This window comes from Heterocephalus glaber, unplaced genomic scaffold, assembly GCF_053883595.1.
Source record: "Heterocephalus glaber isolate CG9 unplaced genomic scaffold, H.glaber_assembly_v1.0 deba00001795, whole genome shotgun sequence".
Lineage (NCBI taxonomy): Eukaryota > Metazoa > Chordata > Mammalia > Rodentia > Bathyergidae > Heterocephalus > Heterocephalus glaber.
The window spans coordinates 2,262,856-2,281,057 of NW_028258476.1; the positions used below are offsets into that span (position 1 = coordinate 2,262,856).

The 18,202-nt window shown below is 50.3% G+C and overlaps 1 protein-coding gene across 6 annotated transcripts; it reads right to left on the reverse strand.

Moving 5' to 3' along the window:
- Positions 1-138: 138 nt before the first annotated feature.
- Slc25a44 (solute carrier family 25 member 44) lies at positions 139-16,772 on the reverse strand. Of its 6 annotated transcripts, none has more exons than XM_013067976.3 (5): positions 16,610-16,759; positions 16,293-16,479; positions 10,426-11,063; positions 4,768-4,895; positions 139-2,649 (listed from the first exon to the last, which is right to left on the reverse strand). In XM_013067976.3, the coding sequence occupies exons 3-5, from the start codon at positions 11,048-11,050 to the stop codon at positions 2,458-2,460; spliced, it is 945 nt and encodes a 314-aa protein (XP_012923430.1). In that variant the 5' UTR covers positions 11,051-11,063; positions 16,293-16,479; positions 16,610-16,759; the 3' UTR covers positions 139-2,457. The 6 variants fall into 6 exon arrangements, with proteins under 6 accessions (XP_012923430.1, XP_004871247.1, XP_087059566.1 ...); XM_004871192.3 differs by lacking the exon at positions 139-2,649 and adding an exon at positions 3,978-4,483; XM_004871190.3 differs by lacking the exon at positions 16,293-16,479 and having other exon boundaries at positions 16,610-16,772.
- Positions 16,773-18,202: the final 1,430 nt, after the last annotated feature.

Sequence of the window (18,202 nt, forward strand, 5' to 3'; positions counted from 1 at the left end):
TCCCGATTGGCCGCCCCTGCATTGGTTGCCTCTGATTGGGGCGGTGGAATGTCTGTCACCGAGGCGGGCGGCTGGCGGAACTGGCAAGTAGTGCTTCAACGTACAGAACGGGAAAATACAAACAAACCAAAGCCCACGGGCTGAATAAAAACTTTTAATTACACTTCAGAGACTTCGTACAGTGCAACAGAGAATATTCGCTAGTACAGTGTTCACAAGAGTCCATGTTAGCATTTTAAATGAACCTGCATTTCCATCCCCGTCCTTCAGTACTCCAATCAGGTTGCCTGTCTCCCCCAGGCTCTCCAAGTGTTGTTTTTGTCTTTTTAGTTTTGGTTACCAACACATTAAAACTTCCAGCTGCTTTGGTCTCCAGTTTTAGGAAAACAGAAGGCCACTGTCCCATCCCCACCCAGACATATTTAAAACCCATTCCCGGTCCCTCAACTTAATACCGGGAGTCCCTTTAGTTCTTTAGTTCCACACAGAGCATCCTCTTAAACAGAGGGAAGGGAGAGGGAGGGAGGATGAGTATGAATGAATAAGAGAGAAAGGACTGAAATACTGTGCAGGAAAAATGAATCCGAAGGAAAGGAGTCCGGCAGAGAGAAACACGGCTGTCTGTACTTCCAGAGCGGCCTCGGTCTAACTTGTGAGCCCCTGCTCCAGACTCCCAAGTGCTGGGATTTCCCGGCTTGTGCCACCACGCCCGGCCTGTCCGTGATGCTTCACCCACTCTGCCACCGAGGGAAGGAGGGAAGATGGGAGAAAACCAATCTCCAAAGGTCTTAACAGGAAAAGCTCCAAGAGGAGGGCCTTTGCTGCCATGATACATGGAGGTTCTTAGGGTGGACGAGGGACAGAAGAATCAAATGATCTGTGGGCTCAACTCTTGGGACAGCCATTTGTGAGTAGAAATTGAAGGGCTCTCTTGACAAAGTGCATGAAGGGACAAAGAAAAAATAAGAGAAGTGAATGGGAGAAAAGCCTTAAAGATGGGTCCAGGTGGGGAGCGGTAGCGGTGAAGGTAGAGAAATACGGTTTTCAGGTTTCTCCCTGGCCAGGATGGAAGAACGAGGCGCAGCCATAAGAAATCAAGGCTTCAGGTAACTAGCACCTTTCAAATTGGCACCATGGCCTTTCCCAGAGTGGGACCATTAAAAAGGTTTAAATATCTTTCAGGCCAAATATCTCAAATAGGAAGGCACTGACTGCCTTCCTCTCATTCCATTTATGGCAGCTTTCAGCCCGCCACCCAGGCTTGGTGGAGGAGGTGGAGTGGGGAGGATGACGCAGGGAAGGAGCGCCACCTCCCGGCTCCCGAGGACGGCGACTGCAGATGATCTCGGCAGTATCTGGCTGGTGAACTCGGTGGTCCTAGTATTGGGCAACTTCCTGAACTTTCCTTATTCTCTTGCAAGCATGGGTGCTGTGTCGAGGAAGATTTCATATCCAGGGAGAGGAAAACAACATTCCACACCTCAAAAACTTGCATGGTGAGACAACTCTGTGCCCAGTCTGGCGACTGGGGTGTCGTGTGTCCCTCAGCTGCCTGTGGTGAGAACCTCCACCATTTTCTCCTAGGCTTGGCTCAGTGGCCTGAGGAGAAGTGGTAGGTGACATGTGGCCTCTTGTTGCTTTGCAAACCAACTGCTCTCTCAACCAGACTTTTCCAGATGGTGCTCCAACTCCAGTGTGCCCCAGACAGCCTGTCCCTCCCACTGTAGTCCCCTGGCCCTGGGGAAGTCAACAGCTCAGGGCTGCTGGGACCAATGGGATGCTGAAAGGATACAGGACAGGAAACGGGTCAAGGGAGAAGCTATATGACATTTCTACCTGTCTGAGGAAGGGTAGGCTCTGACAGCAGGACTAAGACCATAGCTTAGTTCACAGATGTTTAAAAAACACACACAAAAAATAAACTAGTATTCACTTTTGTCCCTACCCTAACGACTCCTCTAGAGAGGACGAGGGCTCTGCAGAGCCACAGTCCCTGTGCAAAGGTGCCTGGGCACTTGCCCCAAGAGGCAGGGAACAGAAGGTCAGTCCCAGATTTTAAAAAGCAGGTGTAAGAGATGAAGCGGGAGGGCTGGGAGCAGCTGCTTAGGCATGTGGGCTGGAACCAGTGGTAGTAAGCAGGCTGAGTTCGAGGCCCTTCTCAGCATCTCAGGACCGTGCAGCAGGAAGAGGGAGGAGCCAGCAGGATGGAGGTGGGGTGAGATCCTCGGTCGGTCGGATGGAGCACGGGGACTGCATGAGGCGGCCCAGTTCAGGAGAATTAAAAATAGCAGGGGCAGGGGGCCAGGCGTGGAACCTCTTCAGCAAGAGCAGTTCACAGGCTCCGCCCCGTCCTGGACCGGCCACGTGGCCGGGGGACATCGGAGGAGAGTGCACTCGCTCCCTGCTTTGCCCTAGCCCGGAGTAGTGTGGGAAACGCAAGCTGCTCAGCCTCGGCGTCTACCAGTGCCTGGAGTCCACCAGCTCGGGACGCAGGCTGAGCTTCTTGAGGCTCTCGTAGCCCACCACAATGACAATGGTGGAGGGCGTGGCTGAGATGATCCTGGCCGAGAGCCCCTTCATGAGGCCCCAGGGCCCCTCTTCCGCCATCAGCTGTCTGAAGGTTAGAATGATGGAGCTCTTGCCTTCAACCTGCAAAAGTCCACAGGTGGCGGATCACGGCCCACGGCGGTCAGAGCCCCTCTGCTCCTCCTGGCTCTGGCTCTGGCTCTGCCTCTGCCTCGGGTGCAGGTGGGGAGCCAGACTGGAGTCAGGGGCTGGTTCTGCTGGGGGGGGGGGGGCAGCGCCGCAGTGATTTCCTGTGAGCTGGGGCACCAGGCGTGGGTGGGGTGGGGTGGAGTCTGCTCCCTGGCTCACAGCACAGCGCTGGGTAATTAGTGCTTTGCACCTCAGTGTCCTCGAATGTAGAATAGCAGTGACAGTACCTCCACCATGAGGTTGTTTTGAATGAAAAGGAAATATTTCTAGATGCTGCCAACAGTGGCTGGCAGACACTAAGTGCTCAGTGTTGCCTCTGGACCGGGGGCTTCCTCTGATCAGGGAGGCTGGGTTTCTTGTTCTTCTTTTTTGGTACCGGGGATCGAACTTGGGTCCTTCCGCTTGTGAGGCAGGCAGTGGAACCACTGAGCTAAATCCCAGGCCCTCTTTCTCGTTTTTGAGACAGGGTCTGGCTATGTAGCTCAGACTGGTTTTGAACTCACCATGTAGCCCAGGCTGCGCTCAAACTGCTATCCTCCTGCCTCAGCCTCCCAAGTGCTGGGATCACAGGCATCGCCACCACGCCTGGCTGGCTGAGGCTCTCCATATCCCCTTACCCCCAGCTTGGGAGCCCCTCAGAGTAGAGACCTGTTATTTCTTCCATTCTCCTCCCAGAACACCAGCACTAGGTCCACAGGAGGGGGGGGGTCTGACCCTGAACACTTCTGCTCCAAAACATTCAGATACCAAAGTTTTCTTTTCTTTCTTTCTTTCTTTTTTTTTTTTTGGTGCTTTTTTTTAAGACAGGGTCTCCCTATGTAGTTCAGGCTGGCCCTGAACTCATTATGTAGCCCAGGGTGGCCTTGAACTCATGGTGATCCTCCTGCCTCAGCCTCCTGAGTGCTCAGATTATAGGCGTGCACCACCATGCCTGGCAATGTGTTCATTTTCAAATGTCAGGGAAGCATTCTTTTCCTAGGGACAAAAATACCTATGTTTGCTACACATCTCCTTTCTGACACTGATCCTCAACCAGTTGTTTATTTTTTCTTTTCTTTTTTCAGATGGGGGTCCCCTGTCATTTCCAGGCTGGTCTCAAGTGACCCCCTGCCTCCCCAGTAGCAGGAACTACAGGCTGCACTGCCACACCCAGCTCCCCTACCTACTAAGGTTCCTTTCTTTTCCTCCTCTCCTCACCATCTGGTTAGAATGACCACACCCCCGTACATCTTTGATTCTCTGCCTTTCTTCCTCAGTATACGTTCTTTTTTTTTGGTACCGGGGATCAAGCTTGGGAACTCCACCTTTCTTCCTGAGGTACCCAAGCCCAGCATTAAAATCTCCCTTGATTCCCACCTGAAACCCCCGACCCTTGGCTTGCCCTACACCATCAGTAGGTTCTCCCTCCAGGGGAAAGACCAGAGTCATTGAGTTGACTGCAGACAGACTCATTTCTGGACAGTGCTGCCATGGGCTCTGTTGGTGTTTTTGCCGGGCCCACACAGCCCAGTCTGTGAAAGCTATTTAAAAACAGTCTCTGGGGCCGGCGATTTAGCTCAGTGGTTTTGTCGCCTGCTGTGCAAGTGCAAGGACCGGAGTTCAATCCCCAGTACCAAAAAAAAAAAGAACCAGTCTCTGTAAACAGCCCATGCTCTGGTGGAAAAACCAGACGTAGGAAATGAGTGAAATCAACACCTCCACGAACCGCAAGTATGCAAGACGAGGGAAGCGTGGTTTACAGGCTAAGGAACAGGATTCCAGTTGACAGCTGGAAGAAACAGTAAGAAAGCTGGGCTCAGTGGTGCACACTTGTGATCCCAGCGCTCGGGAGGCTGAGGCAGGAGGATCACCTAGAGTTTGAGGCCAACCTGAACTGCACAGCAAAACACTGTCTTGAAAAAAACAATAATTAATTTTAAAGAGCAGGAAGAATTCCTGGAGGCAGGCATGGGTCACAGGACAGCTCTCAAGGCAGTGGACAGTACTGGTTGCTTTCTGTGGCCTCGCAGAGGCTGCCCCTCCCGGGAGCGGGGGGGGGGGGGCGGGCTTTACCTGCACACGGGTCCGGATTACGTCCATGGGGTTGGTGAGGACGGAGGCAGTGGCGGCAGCCAGGGGCCCGGAGACGGCCTGGAGGACGATGTGTGGACATTCCTTAGGGCACAGGTGCGAGAGCTGCTCTGCAACCAGGAGAGATGCAGCCTCAAGATGCGCCCCGCGCCTCTCACCCCTACACCGGTGCCGCTACGAACTGTCATACACCTCTGCCGCCAGAAGTCACCCTTTAAAACTGGGCAGGAGTCCTGCAAAGCCTCCCTGCTTGCTGACTCTTTCATCCAATGGGCAGAAAACCCCTCCTGACAGAACACCAGGCCCTTGCTCTGCTCCTCCCAACTCAGGCTGCAGAAGCGGCTGCACACTGCCTGCGTATGCATCGAGAAAGTGCTGAATCCCATTAAAAACGGTGGCTGACGTCTGTGGCCTCGGAGGGACGGCGGCTAGGGGGTGCAGTGGGCAGGAGTCCTTTCTCCTTCACACCTGTACCTTTCCCCAGCTCTTGTACTGGGGCCATGCGAATGCTTTCACAAATGAAACAATTAATATTAAAATAGAAAGTCTTATTCTGCAGCAGGAGCTTTTCACTGGCCTATATCCTGAAAGAATTCACTTTTCAAATTGCTAATGACGATGGACACAGATTCACTCATTCCCACTCCCTGCAATTAAATACTGCACTTATACCTTCTGGGGGTGAAAGACAAAAAAGTTCATTCCTTTATTCCAGGAAGACTTATTAAGCAAGTCATAAACTGGTCACCCCCCCACCCCCCTCCTGAGGGTTTAACAGTGAATAAAAGAGCCTCAAATTGCTGCCCTGAGGAAATTCACAATCTAGTGGGGGAAGACGACAATGGACAAACAAAAAAGCAAAATGCATAGCCATACCAGAAAGTATATGCTGTAGATACAAATAAAGTACCAAGGCAGGGGTAAGAGAGAGGATTTCATTTTAAACACCGTAGGTGTGGAAGCCCTTCCAAGAGACTAAAGCTTGGGCAAAGACCTCAAAGTAAGCCCCACGTTGTAGGTAAAGAGCTTTCAGCCACAGGACAACGCCTATGCAAGGGTCCTGAGGCAGTGTTCCCAGCATCAAGTCCAGTAGCCTGGAGCAGAATGCAAGAGAGAGGGAGGGATGCAGAGGTTAGAGGGAGGGATGCAGGGGTTGAAGGGAGGGCAGGGCAAGGGGGAAAAATAAGAACCAAGAGAGTGGGCCAGGGATTTAGCTCAGTGGTTCCGCCACCTGCCTCGCAAGCACAAGGACCTGAGTTCAATCCCCCGTACAAAAAACAAACAAACAAACAAGAACCAAGAGAGTATGTAAAGGTGCACATCTTCAGTGATGAATGTCATTATGTTGTACACCTAAAATGTACCAATAAATGGATATACAAAAAAAATAAAAGAATGCATGAGAGAAAAAGAGTAAAGGAAACCCAGCAGGTAATCACTTACAGCCTTGGAGCACTGCATGGAATCAAACTTTTACACTGAGTGAGACTGGACATAAAATCCTTGTATCGCAGTGATTGCCTCTCAGCTTTCTCTCCCGCAACCAGTCACCCTACCTGTAAGACCCTTCCCCTCATACTCCTACCTTTGGTAGTTTGTGCCCAGGCGACTACAGACTGGAGAAGTGCAGCAGTGGTGCCGGCAGGGCAGAAGGACAGTTGTGCAGTCCCAGGTGGCAAGACAGAATCCCCCAAGCCCTGCCAGAGCCCTCTCCCCGTTTCTAATCTCTTTCTCCCCAGAGTTCTGTAAACAGAAACGTGAACTTTGGGCTGTGTCTCATGGGTGCCCTATTTCTCCCGCAAGGAAGGTATTTTGCAATCCTTAGACCGCTGCCTTCGTGGGCCTCTCTGCTCTGGCCCTGGGCCTACAAGCTGCAGTGGGATTCAGGTTCCCATTCTAAGGGTGCAATGTGCCACCTTCCTGGGCTTAAGCAAAGAATGAAATAACAAAGGCAAAAGGGTGGTGAGGAGTCCATGTCTTCCCTTCCTCTTCACTAAGGAGAGGAAAGAAATGTTTATTGAGCCAGGTGTGGTGGTACGGATCTGGAAGCCCAGCACTTTGGGAGCCTGAGGCAGGAGGATCACTAAGTTTGATCCCAGTCTGGGCAATTTAGCAAAGACTTGTCTCAAAATTAAAAAAAAAAATTTTTTAAAGGCCTGGAGATGTCGCTCAGGGCAAAGGCCTGGGGTTCAACTCCCAATACTGCAAAATAAATATATAACTCGTTTAAAAAAGAGGGAATTTCTTGAACACTTATTATCTGCAGGGAGAAGATGAGAAGTCTGTTAACTAATTGACTTGGGCAAGTAATATAAATGAACATTTATTTAATGCTTATTAAATGCCAGGCACTGAGATGAGTACAGTGGACTTATGAACTCTATCGGTTCCTGAGGGCTGGTTGTTGCTCAAGTTGGTTGTAAGTCAATACAGCTGAGATCTGGATGTTTACCTGGGTACATGCTATAGATAACAAGAGGCAGGTAAATCTTCCATTAACCTAATTAACCCAGGTTGTTCGTGTGTCAGGCTGGTCATAACTTGAGAGTCTACTGTATAAGACATGAATCTGGGAAATGTCCTCAGAGAACATATTCTGAGCCAGGCATGGTGGCACATGCCTGTAATCCCAGCACTCAAAAAGCTGAGGCAGGAGGATCACCTCAAGTGCCAGGCCAGCCTGGGCTACATAGTGAGACTTTGTCTCAACCCCCCCCCCCAAAAAAACAAAAAAACCTTATAATTAGGGACCAGGGCCTTGGATGTAGTTCAGTGGCACAGCACCTGCCTGGCAAGCACAAGGCCCTGAGTTCGATTCCCAATAACAAAAAAGAAAAAAAGGGGCTGCACAAGGACCCAACTTCGATCCCCAGTACCAAAAAAATAAAAATAAAAATAAATAATAAAAATAAAGTGTCTGAATAAGAAAAAAAAAATAATAAAAATAAATATATATATATATGGGATTTGGAAGTTGGGGGTAAAATATTCCAAATTATGACAAGTGCTAAGAAAGAAATAAGGTGCTAATAGGACACACATGCATAAATACCAAATAGTTTCTCTGGTGTGAGAAACTGAAAGTGTAAATAAGGACTAAATGTATAATAGATATTGTGAAATAGGAAGAAAAGGGGCAAAGGGGAAGGAAGTGGGAGGGGTAGGGGAAAGGAAAGAAGGGAATGGAATTAATATGAGAAAATGGAAAAATAGGAACAAAATCTTTGTAAATAAGAGGGGTTGAAGGGAGGGCAGGGGAAGGGGGAAAAATAAGAACCAAGAGAGATTATGTAAAGGTGCAAATTTCCAATGATGAATGTCATCATATTGTATACCTAAAATGTACCAATGATTAGAATGCAAAATAGGAAGAAAAGGTCCAAAGGGGTAGGGGTAGTGGGAGGGGCAGGGGAAAAGAAAGAAGGGAAAGGAAAAATGCTGAGAAATGGAAAAAATGGAAATAAAGTCTCTGTAAATAGGGAAGGGTGGAGGGCGTGAAGGGAGGGCTAGGAATGGGGAAAAAATAAGAACCAAGATGCATTATGTAAAGATACAATTCCCAATGAGAAATGTAAATGTGTTGTATACCTACAATGTACCAATAAAAGAATTTAAGGAAAAAAAAAAAAGAAAACCAAAAAAATCCTCTTCCTCATGGGGCAGGGAGAGAAGTCTTTTTTGCAAATCTGAGCCCCAAAGCCCAAGGAGGAGCCAGCCACACAAAGAACAGGGGAAAGGTGTCCCAGGCAGACAGGACAGAGCAGGACCTGAGCCCATGGCCAGGTCGGGCTGGAGCCTGGAGACCAGTGGCACGGGTTGGGGCTGGAACATCAGACGGAAACAAACTCCTCTTCGGCCGTGTAGGTGGCGGGAAGGAAGTGGATTTGCCCTAAATGCCCTCAGCACTGGCAGATGTGTACCAAAAAGGAGGACGATGACCAGTCTACTCACTCGGAAAACACTTGCCAAGCCTTTTTGATTCCCAGACCCTGAGCTGGGCAAGAGGAGGAACAACAGAACAAAAGGAGGCAGATGCCTGAGCCATGTGGCAGCCGCCAGGAGGTCTGGCACCCAGAAGGAACACCTGCCGCAACTCCGGACAGGTTAGTGTGAGAACGGAGATGCTGGAAACACAGGGAAATGAGCTGTAATTGTAAGTGAAATCAAATAAGAACAGACACAGACTGCAGAGGAAATGCTCACCTTTCCTGGGAAGCTTCTTCTTGGGTTCGTTTTTTTTTGGTGGTACTGTAGATGGAACCCAGGGGCTGCTCTACCACTGAGCTACCCTGACTCTTTCAATGTGTTTCATCTTGAGTCTTTTTGTTTCTGGTACCTAGAATCAAACTCAGGGCCTTGCGCTTAGGAGGCAGGCGTGGTGCCACTGAGCTAAATCCCTGGCCCTTTTTTTTTGAGACACAGTCTCGCTATGTAGTTCAGGCTGGCCTTGAATTCACTATGTAGCCCAGGCTGGCATCAGACTGGAAGCAATCCTCCTGCCTCAGCCTCCCGAGTGCTGGGATTACAGGCGTGCACCACCATGTGCAGCTCAGGAATCCAAATTTTTAATAAATAGCTTATGAATATTAAATGAAAGATTGTGCAAAACAAAAGAAGAGAACGCTAACAAAAAAAGAATATATCGTCAGGATAGAAGAAGCGCTAGAAAGGTACAGCGCCACAGAAACAAGATGATTTCAGGTTAGGAAGTCATTTCAAAGTTTCAGCTGGACAGAGAATGGCCACCACAAAAGGTAAGGCACCAGCAGCGGACTAGGGGGGCTGCAAGGCACAGACCACCCTAACCCAGGGGAGCCAGTCGGCCTGGGCCTCAGGCAGCAGCTCGCTCAGGTCCCGCGCAGGGCCAGGGCCAGCATGGCCCTTTCAGGAAGCAGCTCAACAGTGTGTCTGTTGAGGGGCCTCAGAGCATGTTCTTCCTTCAGGTAACAGGAAAGCGGAGACAGGGTCTTTTACAAATGGGAGGGGCCAAGAGATGGGGGAGGGGCGCGGGAGGGAGAAGGGGTGAAGACAGAGTCAAGACGCGTCCCTCCCGGGCCTGCGCCAGCTCCCCGTGAGCAATGCCATCTTTGCTGCTGCAGACACGCAGCAATGACAAATAAAAATGGTAGGGCGGGGCTGGGGATGTAGCTCAGTGGTTCCACCGCCTGCTGTGCAAGGCCAAGGACCCGAGAGTTCGATCCCCGGTGCCAAAAAAATAAAAAATGAAAAATGAAAAAATAAAACGTGGTCCTTTGACCTAGCATCCCAGCTTCTGGAAAACATTTTGAATAAAATGTCTTATTAACAAAGACACACTGTGGGAGTCAAAAGATTGAATGTTCTCTCCTGCTTGTGTTTGACAATGCTGAGGCTCTTAAGTTCGAGGTTACCCATCAGTTTATCCGCAGACCCCAAACACCAGGCAGCTTTTGTCCCCTGACACCTCCCAACCCTCTGTCCATACTCGGCTGCCTCAGGTCGATTCCAGTGCCCCATGGCATGTGCGGTGCCCTGTGAACCACACCTACCTCGCCTGTGGGTCCCCTGGGCGTGGAGCCCACTCCCCGGTGCAGCTGCCTCCACCCCAACACGCACCGATGTCGCCCACCGCTGGCCTCCCCCCCCCTCCTGCCCGCTTACCTGCATAGAAGTGGTAGAAGGGCCACCAGACGGCGCTGTTTGGGATATAGGTAAGTAGCGAAGCCACGTAGCCTCGGTAGAAGCCTCGAAGCCCATCGGCCCTCAGGATCTGCCTGATGATGTCCTTGGTTTGGCCAAAGGCAACGACCCCCTGTCCTTCTAGGTTCCCACGCACCTGGAAGCGGCCCATTTTCTCGCCCTTGCGCTGCATCATCAGGTGTTGAGACACCACGTCGATGGGCACCGTGATACTTTGGGCCACCAGGGAGGCCGAGCCGCCAGCCACCAGGGACTTGACTGTGTTGCTCTGACTGTAGTCGGCTACAAACTTCCGGGTGAGCTCGTAGGTGGTGACGTAGCACTGGCCAGAGATGAGGGTGAAGGTGTTGACCAGGAAGCCCCGGTACAGGCCGGTCACCCCGTCTGCCCGCAGGATCTTGATGAAGGCGTCAAAGGTCCCGTGGTAGAGGCTCCTGCCCTTCTGAACCTGCAGGCGCGTGCGAATGAGGGTGAACGGGTAGACGCTGACGCGGATCATCATCGTCATGGCTACGCCAAACACGTAGAACTTCTTCTTGTCCAGGTGTTCCCACTCGATGATCTGGATGTTGCGTTTGTCCTCCATCTCGCCTGAGGAACTGGGGTTGGGGCGGGTGTCAGGACCTGTGCGCTCCCCTCCCGGCCAGACGCCAGAGCCCTCTCCTCAGGCTGCGGCTCCCCAAAGCTCAGCTCCCTGCCTGGCTCTGACTCCTGCCCCAATCCCTTCCCAACTCAGTCCCTTCCTCCGTAAGCCACTCCTCACCTGGGGCTCCCCCCGCTCTACTCGCACCTCAGCCCCCTGCCCTGGCCTGGATGCATGTGCCCTGAACTGTCTGTCTGGGCCAGGGCGGCACAGCCCTGGGGAGGGACCCTTCTCCTTATCTGGCTCATGCAGCCACAGGACAGCACGCTGTGGACAAGCCAAGCACCTGCAGGACACAGGTGACTCCTCCAAGTGACATGGAGGAGGCCCCTGGGCTCCCTGAGGATGCAGCGGCGCCTCAGCACCACTCCCCACTGCCTTGGCCTGGTCATCGCTAGATCCCTGCACAGCCCCTCTGAGCTCCCGGAACACTCAGTCTCCCCAGCCTGCGTTAGAAGAAAGTGTGGGGAAGAGTCCAAAGGCTTTAATGCCACAGGGCATCGCTACCACCTGCCAGCCTCCAGGGACAGAAGGGGGAAGCAGGGAGCAGGCCAAAGGTCAGAATCCTCTTCCGGTTAGCAGATAACTGACTCCAGAAAGAGAAGAGCCCTGAGCTACAGTTTCCCTGCAGAGCCTGGAAAGCAAGGGGTGGAGGACAGATGGGACCAGGTACTGTCGACCCCACGCCACGCCCACTCGCACAGCCTGGAGAATGAAGGGCAGAGAAGGGACAGAGAAGACAGACGCCGCTTTCGAGACACTCACAGGTTGTCCAAGGTGACAGCAAAGCCTTCTAGGGAGTGGGTAGAGGACACAGAGGAAAAGAAAGCAGGGCAAATGAATGCGCATGGATGGAGCCCACATGTGAGTTTATCCATCGCCTAAAATTTCAAACAAAACTAATAAGCTTACTAATATGATAATCGCATGAAACCAGGAGCTTCAAATTTAGGAAATGTGAAGTCAGAGGACACCATATATTAGAAATATTCTCAGTGGTAATGTCATGTGCACCAGGTTGGTAGGGTGCTGGAAATGTTCACCCAGACAGGAAAAGTGGGAACCTGAATTCCAGAAGGGAGAAGTCAGGGGCCCCTGGGTTTTAGGGAAGGAGATAGCCACCTCCTAGGCAGGAGTCTAAAGGACAGACACATCCCACACAAGCAGCTCTGGCAGCAAACCCCACACTGTCACAGGGCAGGGCCAAAGTTTCCAAAAGAGGCGAAGAACCTGGAGCTACTTTACCCACAGAATACACGCTGAGTCTGACACAGAAAAATAATTTTCAGGACTTGTCAGTAAGAGGAATGGAGGCCCGGGCATGTAGCTCAGTGGTGCCTTACCTACCTGGCAAGTGCAAGACCCTGACCTCGATTCCCGGTACCAAGGAAAAGAAGGCACGGAAAAGATATACTTAGAAGAAAAGTACACACTCAGAGGGGCATGTGTGTGCTCAGAGAATGAGAAGCATTATTTTCTGGAGCTGGGAATATTGGGGGTGGGGGCTGGGGAAATTGTGAATCTTTAGGAAGTTTCATCTTGGTCTACAGGAGAAAAAGATGGTCCACCCACAGGAAAAAGATAACAGCTGGCCGTGGTGGTGCACACCTGTGACCCTAGCACTTGGGAGGCTGAGGCAAGAGGATTGCTGCAAGTTCAATGCCAGCTTAGGCTACGTGATGAGTTCAAGGGCACTCTGAACTACATAGGGAGACCCTATAAAAAAAAAACAAATAACAGGCCACTATAGGAGAAAGGCAGGGCCTGGTGTATTATTTATTTTCTTTTAGTTTTGAAAGTGAGTGATCTATGATGTTTTTGCATAAAAACATTCTTTAACTCTCTGAATCTGTTTCTCAGGTTTCTGCCCTTTCCTCTATCAACGAAGTTAATTTATGGACTTACAGTATCTTTAAGGGATTTGGGGTCTCACAGGCCTGGAAGAAAAGTGACATAAACAAGCCTAGGGAGTACAGCTATAGATAACTTTGAATAACTTTCATTGTCCTGAATTTGCAGTCTTCTTAAAAACACAACTTTGAAATTATGATTTTCCTTGTCTCCCTTTTACCCATCTTGATTTTTTCTACCCAAGTGTCTAATCAGAGTTCATCCCCAACCAGAGGCCCAGCTCGGGTGCAGTTATCTCGTGTCCCATGGCAACTGCGCTCAGTGTGGGTGGAAGCCAGTGGGGGGCAAGACTGGCTTTGGAGAATCCCTGACCCGCACTGCATCACTTCCACAAAGAGTGGGCTACTCAGGTGCAAACTGTCCCAAAAGCTGAGACAGGGAGGGACACAGGGAACCACCACAGGCTTCCTGGAGGACAAAGCAGGTGAGCGAAGGAGGAAACCTGTGAGCAGTGAAACTGAGAGGACACTGCTTGGAGAAGGGAAAAGAGAAGTCAGGTGTTGGCCAAACGAGGAAAGCAAGGCTGTGGGAAATCAGCTAAAGATGGGGCTCCACAGGCACCAGAACTCCTAAACACACAGTGCCACTTGCTGTAACACAGGTGGCCCTGCCTGTCCAGGCCCAGCCTAAGCTACCGGGCGATCTAGCAGGGCAATCTCCTCGGAGCCATGAGAGAAAGTGGTCACTGCGTTTCCAACACCATTAACAGATCAGGACATGTATGGGAAACACTAGGATTTCTGGAATACCTACTGCCTCCTGCAATCCTTCCAGCTTAACCCATGCCCATCAGATACTCCCGGTAAAGAGGAGATGGAGGGCTGGGGAGATTAAATGTAATGGGCCCAAAGTCATGCAGCTGCCCAGTGGTGGAAGCAGAATCCAAGCCAAGATTTCTCTTCTCCTCTGTCCTGCTTTCCACCCTGGGGAGTTGAAGACTCCAATCCAAAGCCATGCCGCTCAGGTTAAAGCCAAGCCATGCCCACCAGTGGAAACCAGAGTTAATGCCCTCAGACCACAGGTTACCCACTGGCTCCTGGGCATGCAGCTGCCCAGCGACTCTCTCCGCTCTGTACAGAAAGCAAGTGCGGCCTCTCTCCCAGTGAGCTCGTGGGGTGGCTGAACGCAGGGGTTGAGCAGGCACATGTTGTCACAGGACAAACACAGCAGGCTCATGCAGGAGGGCCTCCTCTGGGCATGCGCCAGCTTCACGCACACAGGGCAGAAGGGCAGAGTGGTGACAGGCTCTGTTCTGGGACTTGGCTTTCCGGACACCTCCTGAGGAGCAATCCACAGGCAACACCCCTGGCCCCACTCCCGCCTTGTTCCATCCTCATATGTGCCAGTGTGTTTTAAATTCCCAAAAAGAAGCAGGGACTCTCGGAAGCAGGTGACTGCCACCACTGTCACAGTACTGGAAGTCACCAAGCATCACGCCTCAGAGGATCAGGGTGCTGCACCAGCCTCCGTTCCCTCCAAAGGAGGCCACTCTTAGAAGCCTGGATCTCAAACTGCTCACTGCTACATAACCCTCAAACTTCCTGCTGAAATAATAAAACCAGTTTTGGGTTAGGGATTTAGCTCAGTGGTTCCGGCACCTGCCTTGCAAGCACAAGGTCCCAAGTTCAATCCCCGGTACCAATAAATAAATAAATAAATAAATAAATAAAACCAGTTCTTCTTTACCCTATGGAAAATCCTCTTTGCAGACACCTGTATTCAAAATCCCTTCAGCCTTCTGTTCAAGAACTTCAACCTTTTTTTTTTTTTTTTCCCCCCTGGGGATTGAATCCAAGGCCTTCCTGTTGAGCTATATCCACAGCTTTTTTTTTTAATTTTTAATTTAAAACAGTGTCTTGCTAAGTCAATAAGTTGCCTGGGCTGGGCTCAAACCTTTGATCCTCCTGCCTCAGCCTCCTAGAGTGCTGGGATTACAGGAGCCCAACTTCTTTATAGCCCTTTCTCAGACTCTTGCTTGTATGCATGGCTCCAATTCCAGATTTTCTTTCACCTTTAAAATTGTTCAGGCCCAAATGTACAGCACTTTGTACTGAAGTCATTAAGTAAAATGTCGGAGGCAGAATTCCCCCTACTGATGACTCCAGTGAAAAGGGACACATTGGCCCAGGTATGTAACCCTCTTTTCCACTTTTCTCCTTGCACAAAACAAATCCCACTAGGTTCTTAGATAAGATTCTGGCTTAGAAGGCAGTGTCCACTGGGAGACAACAGAAAGAACAGCAGTTGTCAGAGATGCAGTCGGAACTCCACTCCATCACTCATTATCAAGAGACTGGACCCAAGTCACTTCTGTGAGATTCAGTTTCTTCCTCTGTGAAGTGGGGTTAAGAAAGCCTGCCATGGCTAAATGACAATTTGTGCTGTAGCACATAGGAGCTAATATCTGTAAAAAGCATTTTGTCAACAGGAAATCACTTCTGTTACTGCAGAAAGTTCTGTTTCATTATGATGCTCTGTGTTGTCCACAGACCAGCAGTACTGGCCATCATCTGAGCTAGAAATAGAGGATTTCAGGCTGTACTACAGATCTGCTGGATAAGAACCAAAATTTTGTTTGTCTCTTTGTTTTTGAGACAGGGTCTTGCTATGTAGTTCAGGCTGACCTTGAACTCAAGGCAATCCTCCTGCCTCAAGCTCCCAAGTGCTGGGATCACAGGTGTGGGCCACCATGGCCAGCTATGAAGCAATATTTAATATCTGTAGATGGTTTTTACACATATCAAAGTTATTATCGATTGTCACTATAATAAGAACTGCAAGCCAAGTATTGTAGCGCACACCTGTAATCCCAGCACTCTGGAAGCTGAAGCAGGAGGATCACAAGTTAGAGTCTTTCCTGAGCAACTTAGTGAGGCCTATCTCAAAAAATAAAAAGGGCTGGGGGTGGTTTGGTGCCTACCTGTAAACCCAGCACTTGGAGGCTGAGGCAGGAGGATGGACTTGAATTCAAGGCCACCTTGGCTGCACAGTGAGTTCAAGATCAGCCTGAACTATAGAGTGAGACCCTATCTCAAAAAAAAAACTCACCTTCTATAACCCACAAGACAACCATGGATCCCCACTTGGAGATGGAAATAAGGGGCCGACAGCCTCTATCCCTTCTGTCCCCCTGCATCTGCATCCGGGAATACATGTGCGTACTTGCTCACCAGTCCTACTGAATATACGTTCCTTATGTGACATCCCTGGCCATGCCTCCACAGACCCCCTCCTTTACGACGATGTCCTCCCTCAGACATGATGAGAATCCCACCCGGCCTTCTTTGGTCTTCCTTAGGTGCCCACGGGATCACGCATCACAGACACCACGTGACAGCCTCTCCATGCACTCCATGTGACACTCTCCTTTATGCATCTTCCGTCCTGGCCCCCCGCAGCTGATGCTGGGTCCTCAGATCTGCCCCTCGCCAGCTCCGTCGCTGTCAGCGAATCTCACGCTCCTGCAGCAGGAAGAGGTGCCCGCTGGACCGCCCTTCAGCCCCGGCGCTGCAGCCCAGCACCTTGCACACTACCTTCTGACAGGTCCCGGTCCTCAGACCGCGGCCGTCAGGCACCCCAAACCCGGCTCACCTTCTCAGACCCCGGAGGTTCCCCCGCGTCTGAGGCGCACTCCACGCCCGGACCTCTAGGGCGCAGCCCCAGCTGGACTCCCCGTTCCCAGCGACTGGAAGCCTCCGGTCGCATCTTCCTCCATCTCGACTCGGATCCTGGTGCTGCCGGAACCGGAAACTGGGACGCTGTCATTACCGCCCCCTGAGGAGGGCGTGAAAAAGCCATTCACCAATGGCGTCCTGAGCCTTCGACCCTCCCCCGGGAGCGAGGCCGGAAGGCTCTGACTGCCATCTTGGCACGGGGCAGTCTCCACGCCCCCTTCAGCTTCGCTGTGCCCTCACCCATAACAGCGCGTGCGTGTTCTGCTTGGGCTCTTTCTAATTCGTGCAAACTGAGCGACTTTTTTTTTTTTTTTTTTTTCACAACGGGGACTTTTTTGAAGATCCGCTTGTAAATGGGTCACCTTGTGTTTCAGGATTTGTTGAAATCTTTACATTAAAATCTAATCTTTAGTTTTTGTGTTACTTTTATCATTGTTTCTAGAGCTAAAATAGAGGTCAAAGTGAAGCAGGAAGGACAGAAGTTAGATAAATTAGATAACCTATATTGAGGTTTGGGAACTCAAAAAAAGGCAGGAATAGGGGATACCCTGGAGTTGGGAAAAAGAACATCATCTGGGGCTGGAGATTTAGCTCAGTGGTGCCGCCGACTGCTTCACAAGCACAAGGTCCCGGGTTCTATCCCCGGTACAAAAAAAAAAAAAAAAAAAAAGAACTACCATCTAACTCTGGACTGGTTTTGTATAGATTTTTTGTTGTGTGTGTATAGTGTTTTTGTTTTTGAGACAAGGTCTCGCTGTGTAGTCCAGGCTGGCTTGAACATGCTAAGTAGCTTAGGCTGTCCTCAAACTCTGTGATCCTCCTGCCTCAGCCTCCTAAGTGCTGGAATTACAGGCGTTCACCACCATGCCCGGCCTATCTATAGTTTTAAATTTTGTTTATTCTTACTTCCATTCTTCCATTTTTATTTCCTTCAATTTTACTAACTTGAATTGGTTTTTTTGTTGTTTTTTGTTTGTTTGTTTTTTGGTAGCGGGGATCGAACTCGGGTCCTTACACTTGCGCAGCAGGTGGTGAAACCAATCAGCTAAATCCCCGGTCCAAACTTAAATTGTTTTTAAAAATTGTATATATTGGGCCAGGGATTTACCTCAGTGGTTCGGGTGCCTGCCTTGCAAGCGCAAGGTCCCGAGTTCAATCCCTGGTACCAAAACAAACAAACAAACAAACAAACAAATTGTATATATGGAGTAATATTATAGACAGCTAAGTTATGTAGAAATAGTATAGGCAGTCACAGTCAGACAGGGCTAGATCCTCGAGGGAGTCTGTGCAGAAGATAAGAACACCTCAAAAACTGGCTGGAGTCACATAGAAGATTAAAGTCATAATGGCCAGGTATACATACTTCCCTAAGGAAGTTTAAGATTATTATTATTATTTTTTTTTTTGGTACCGGGGAACGAACTTGGGACCTTGCACTTGCAAGGCAGGCAGCAGAACCACTGGGCTAAATGCCTGGCCACGGAAGTTTAAAATTATTGGTACCACC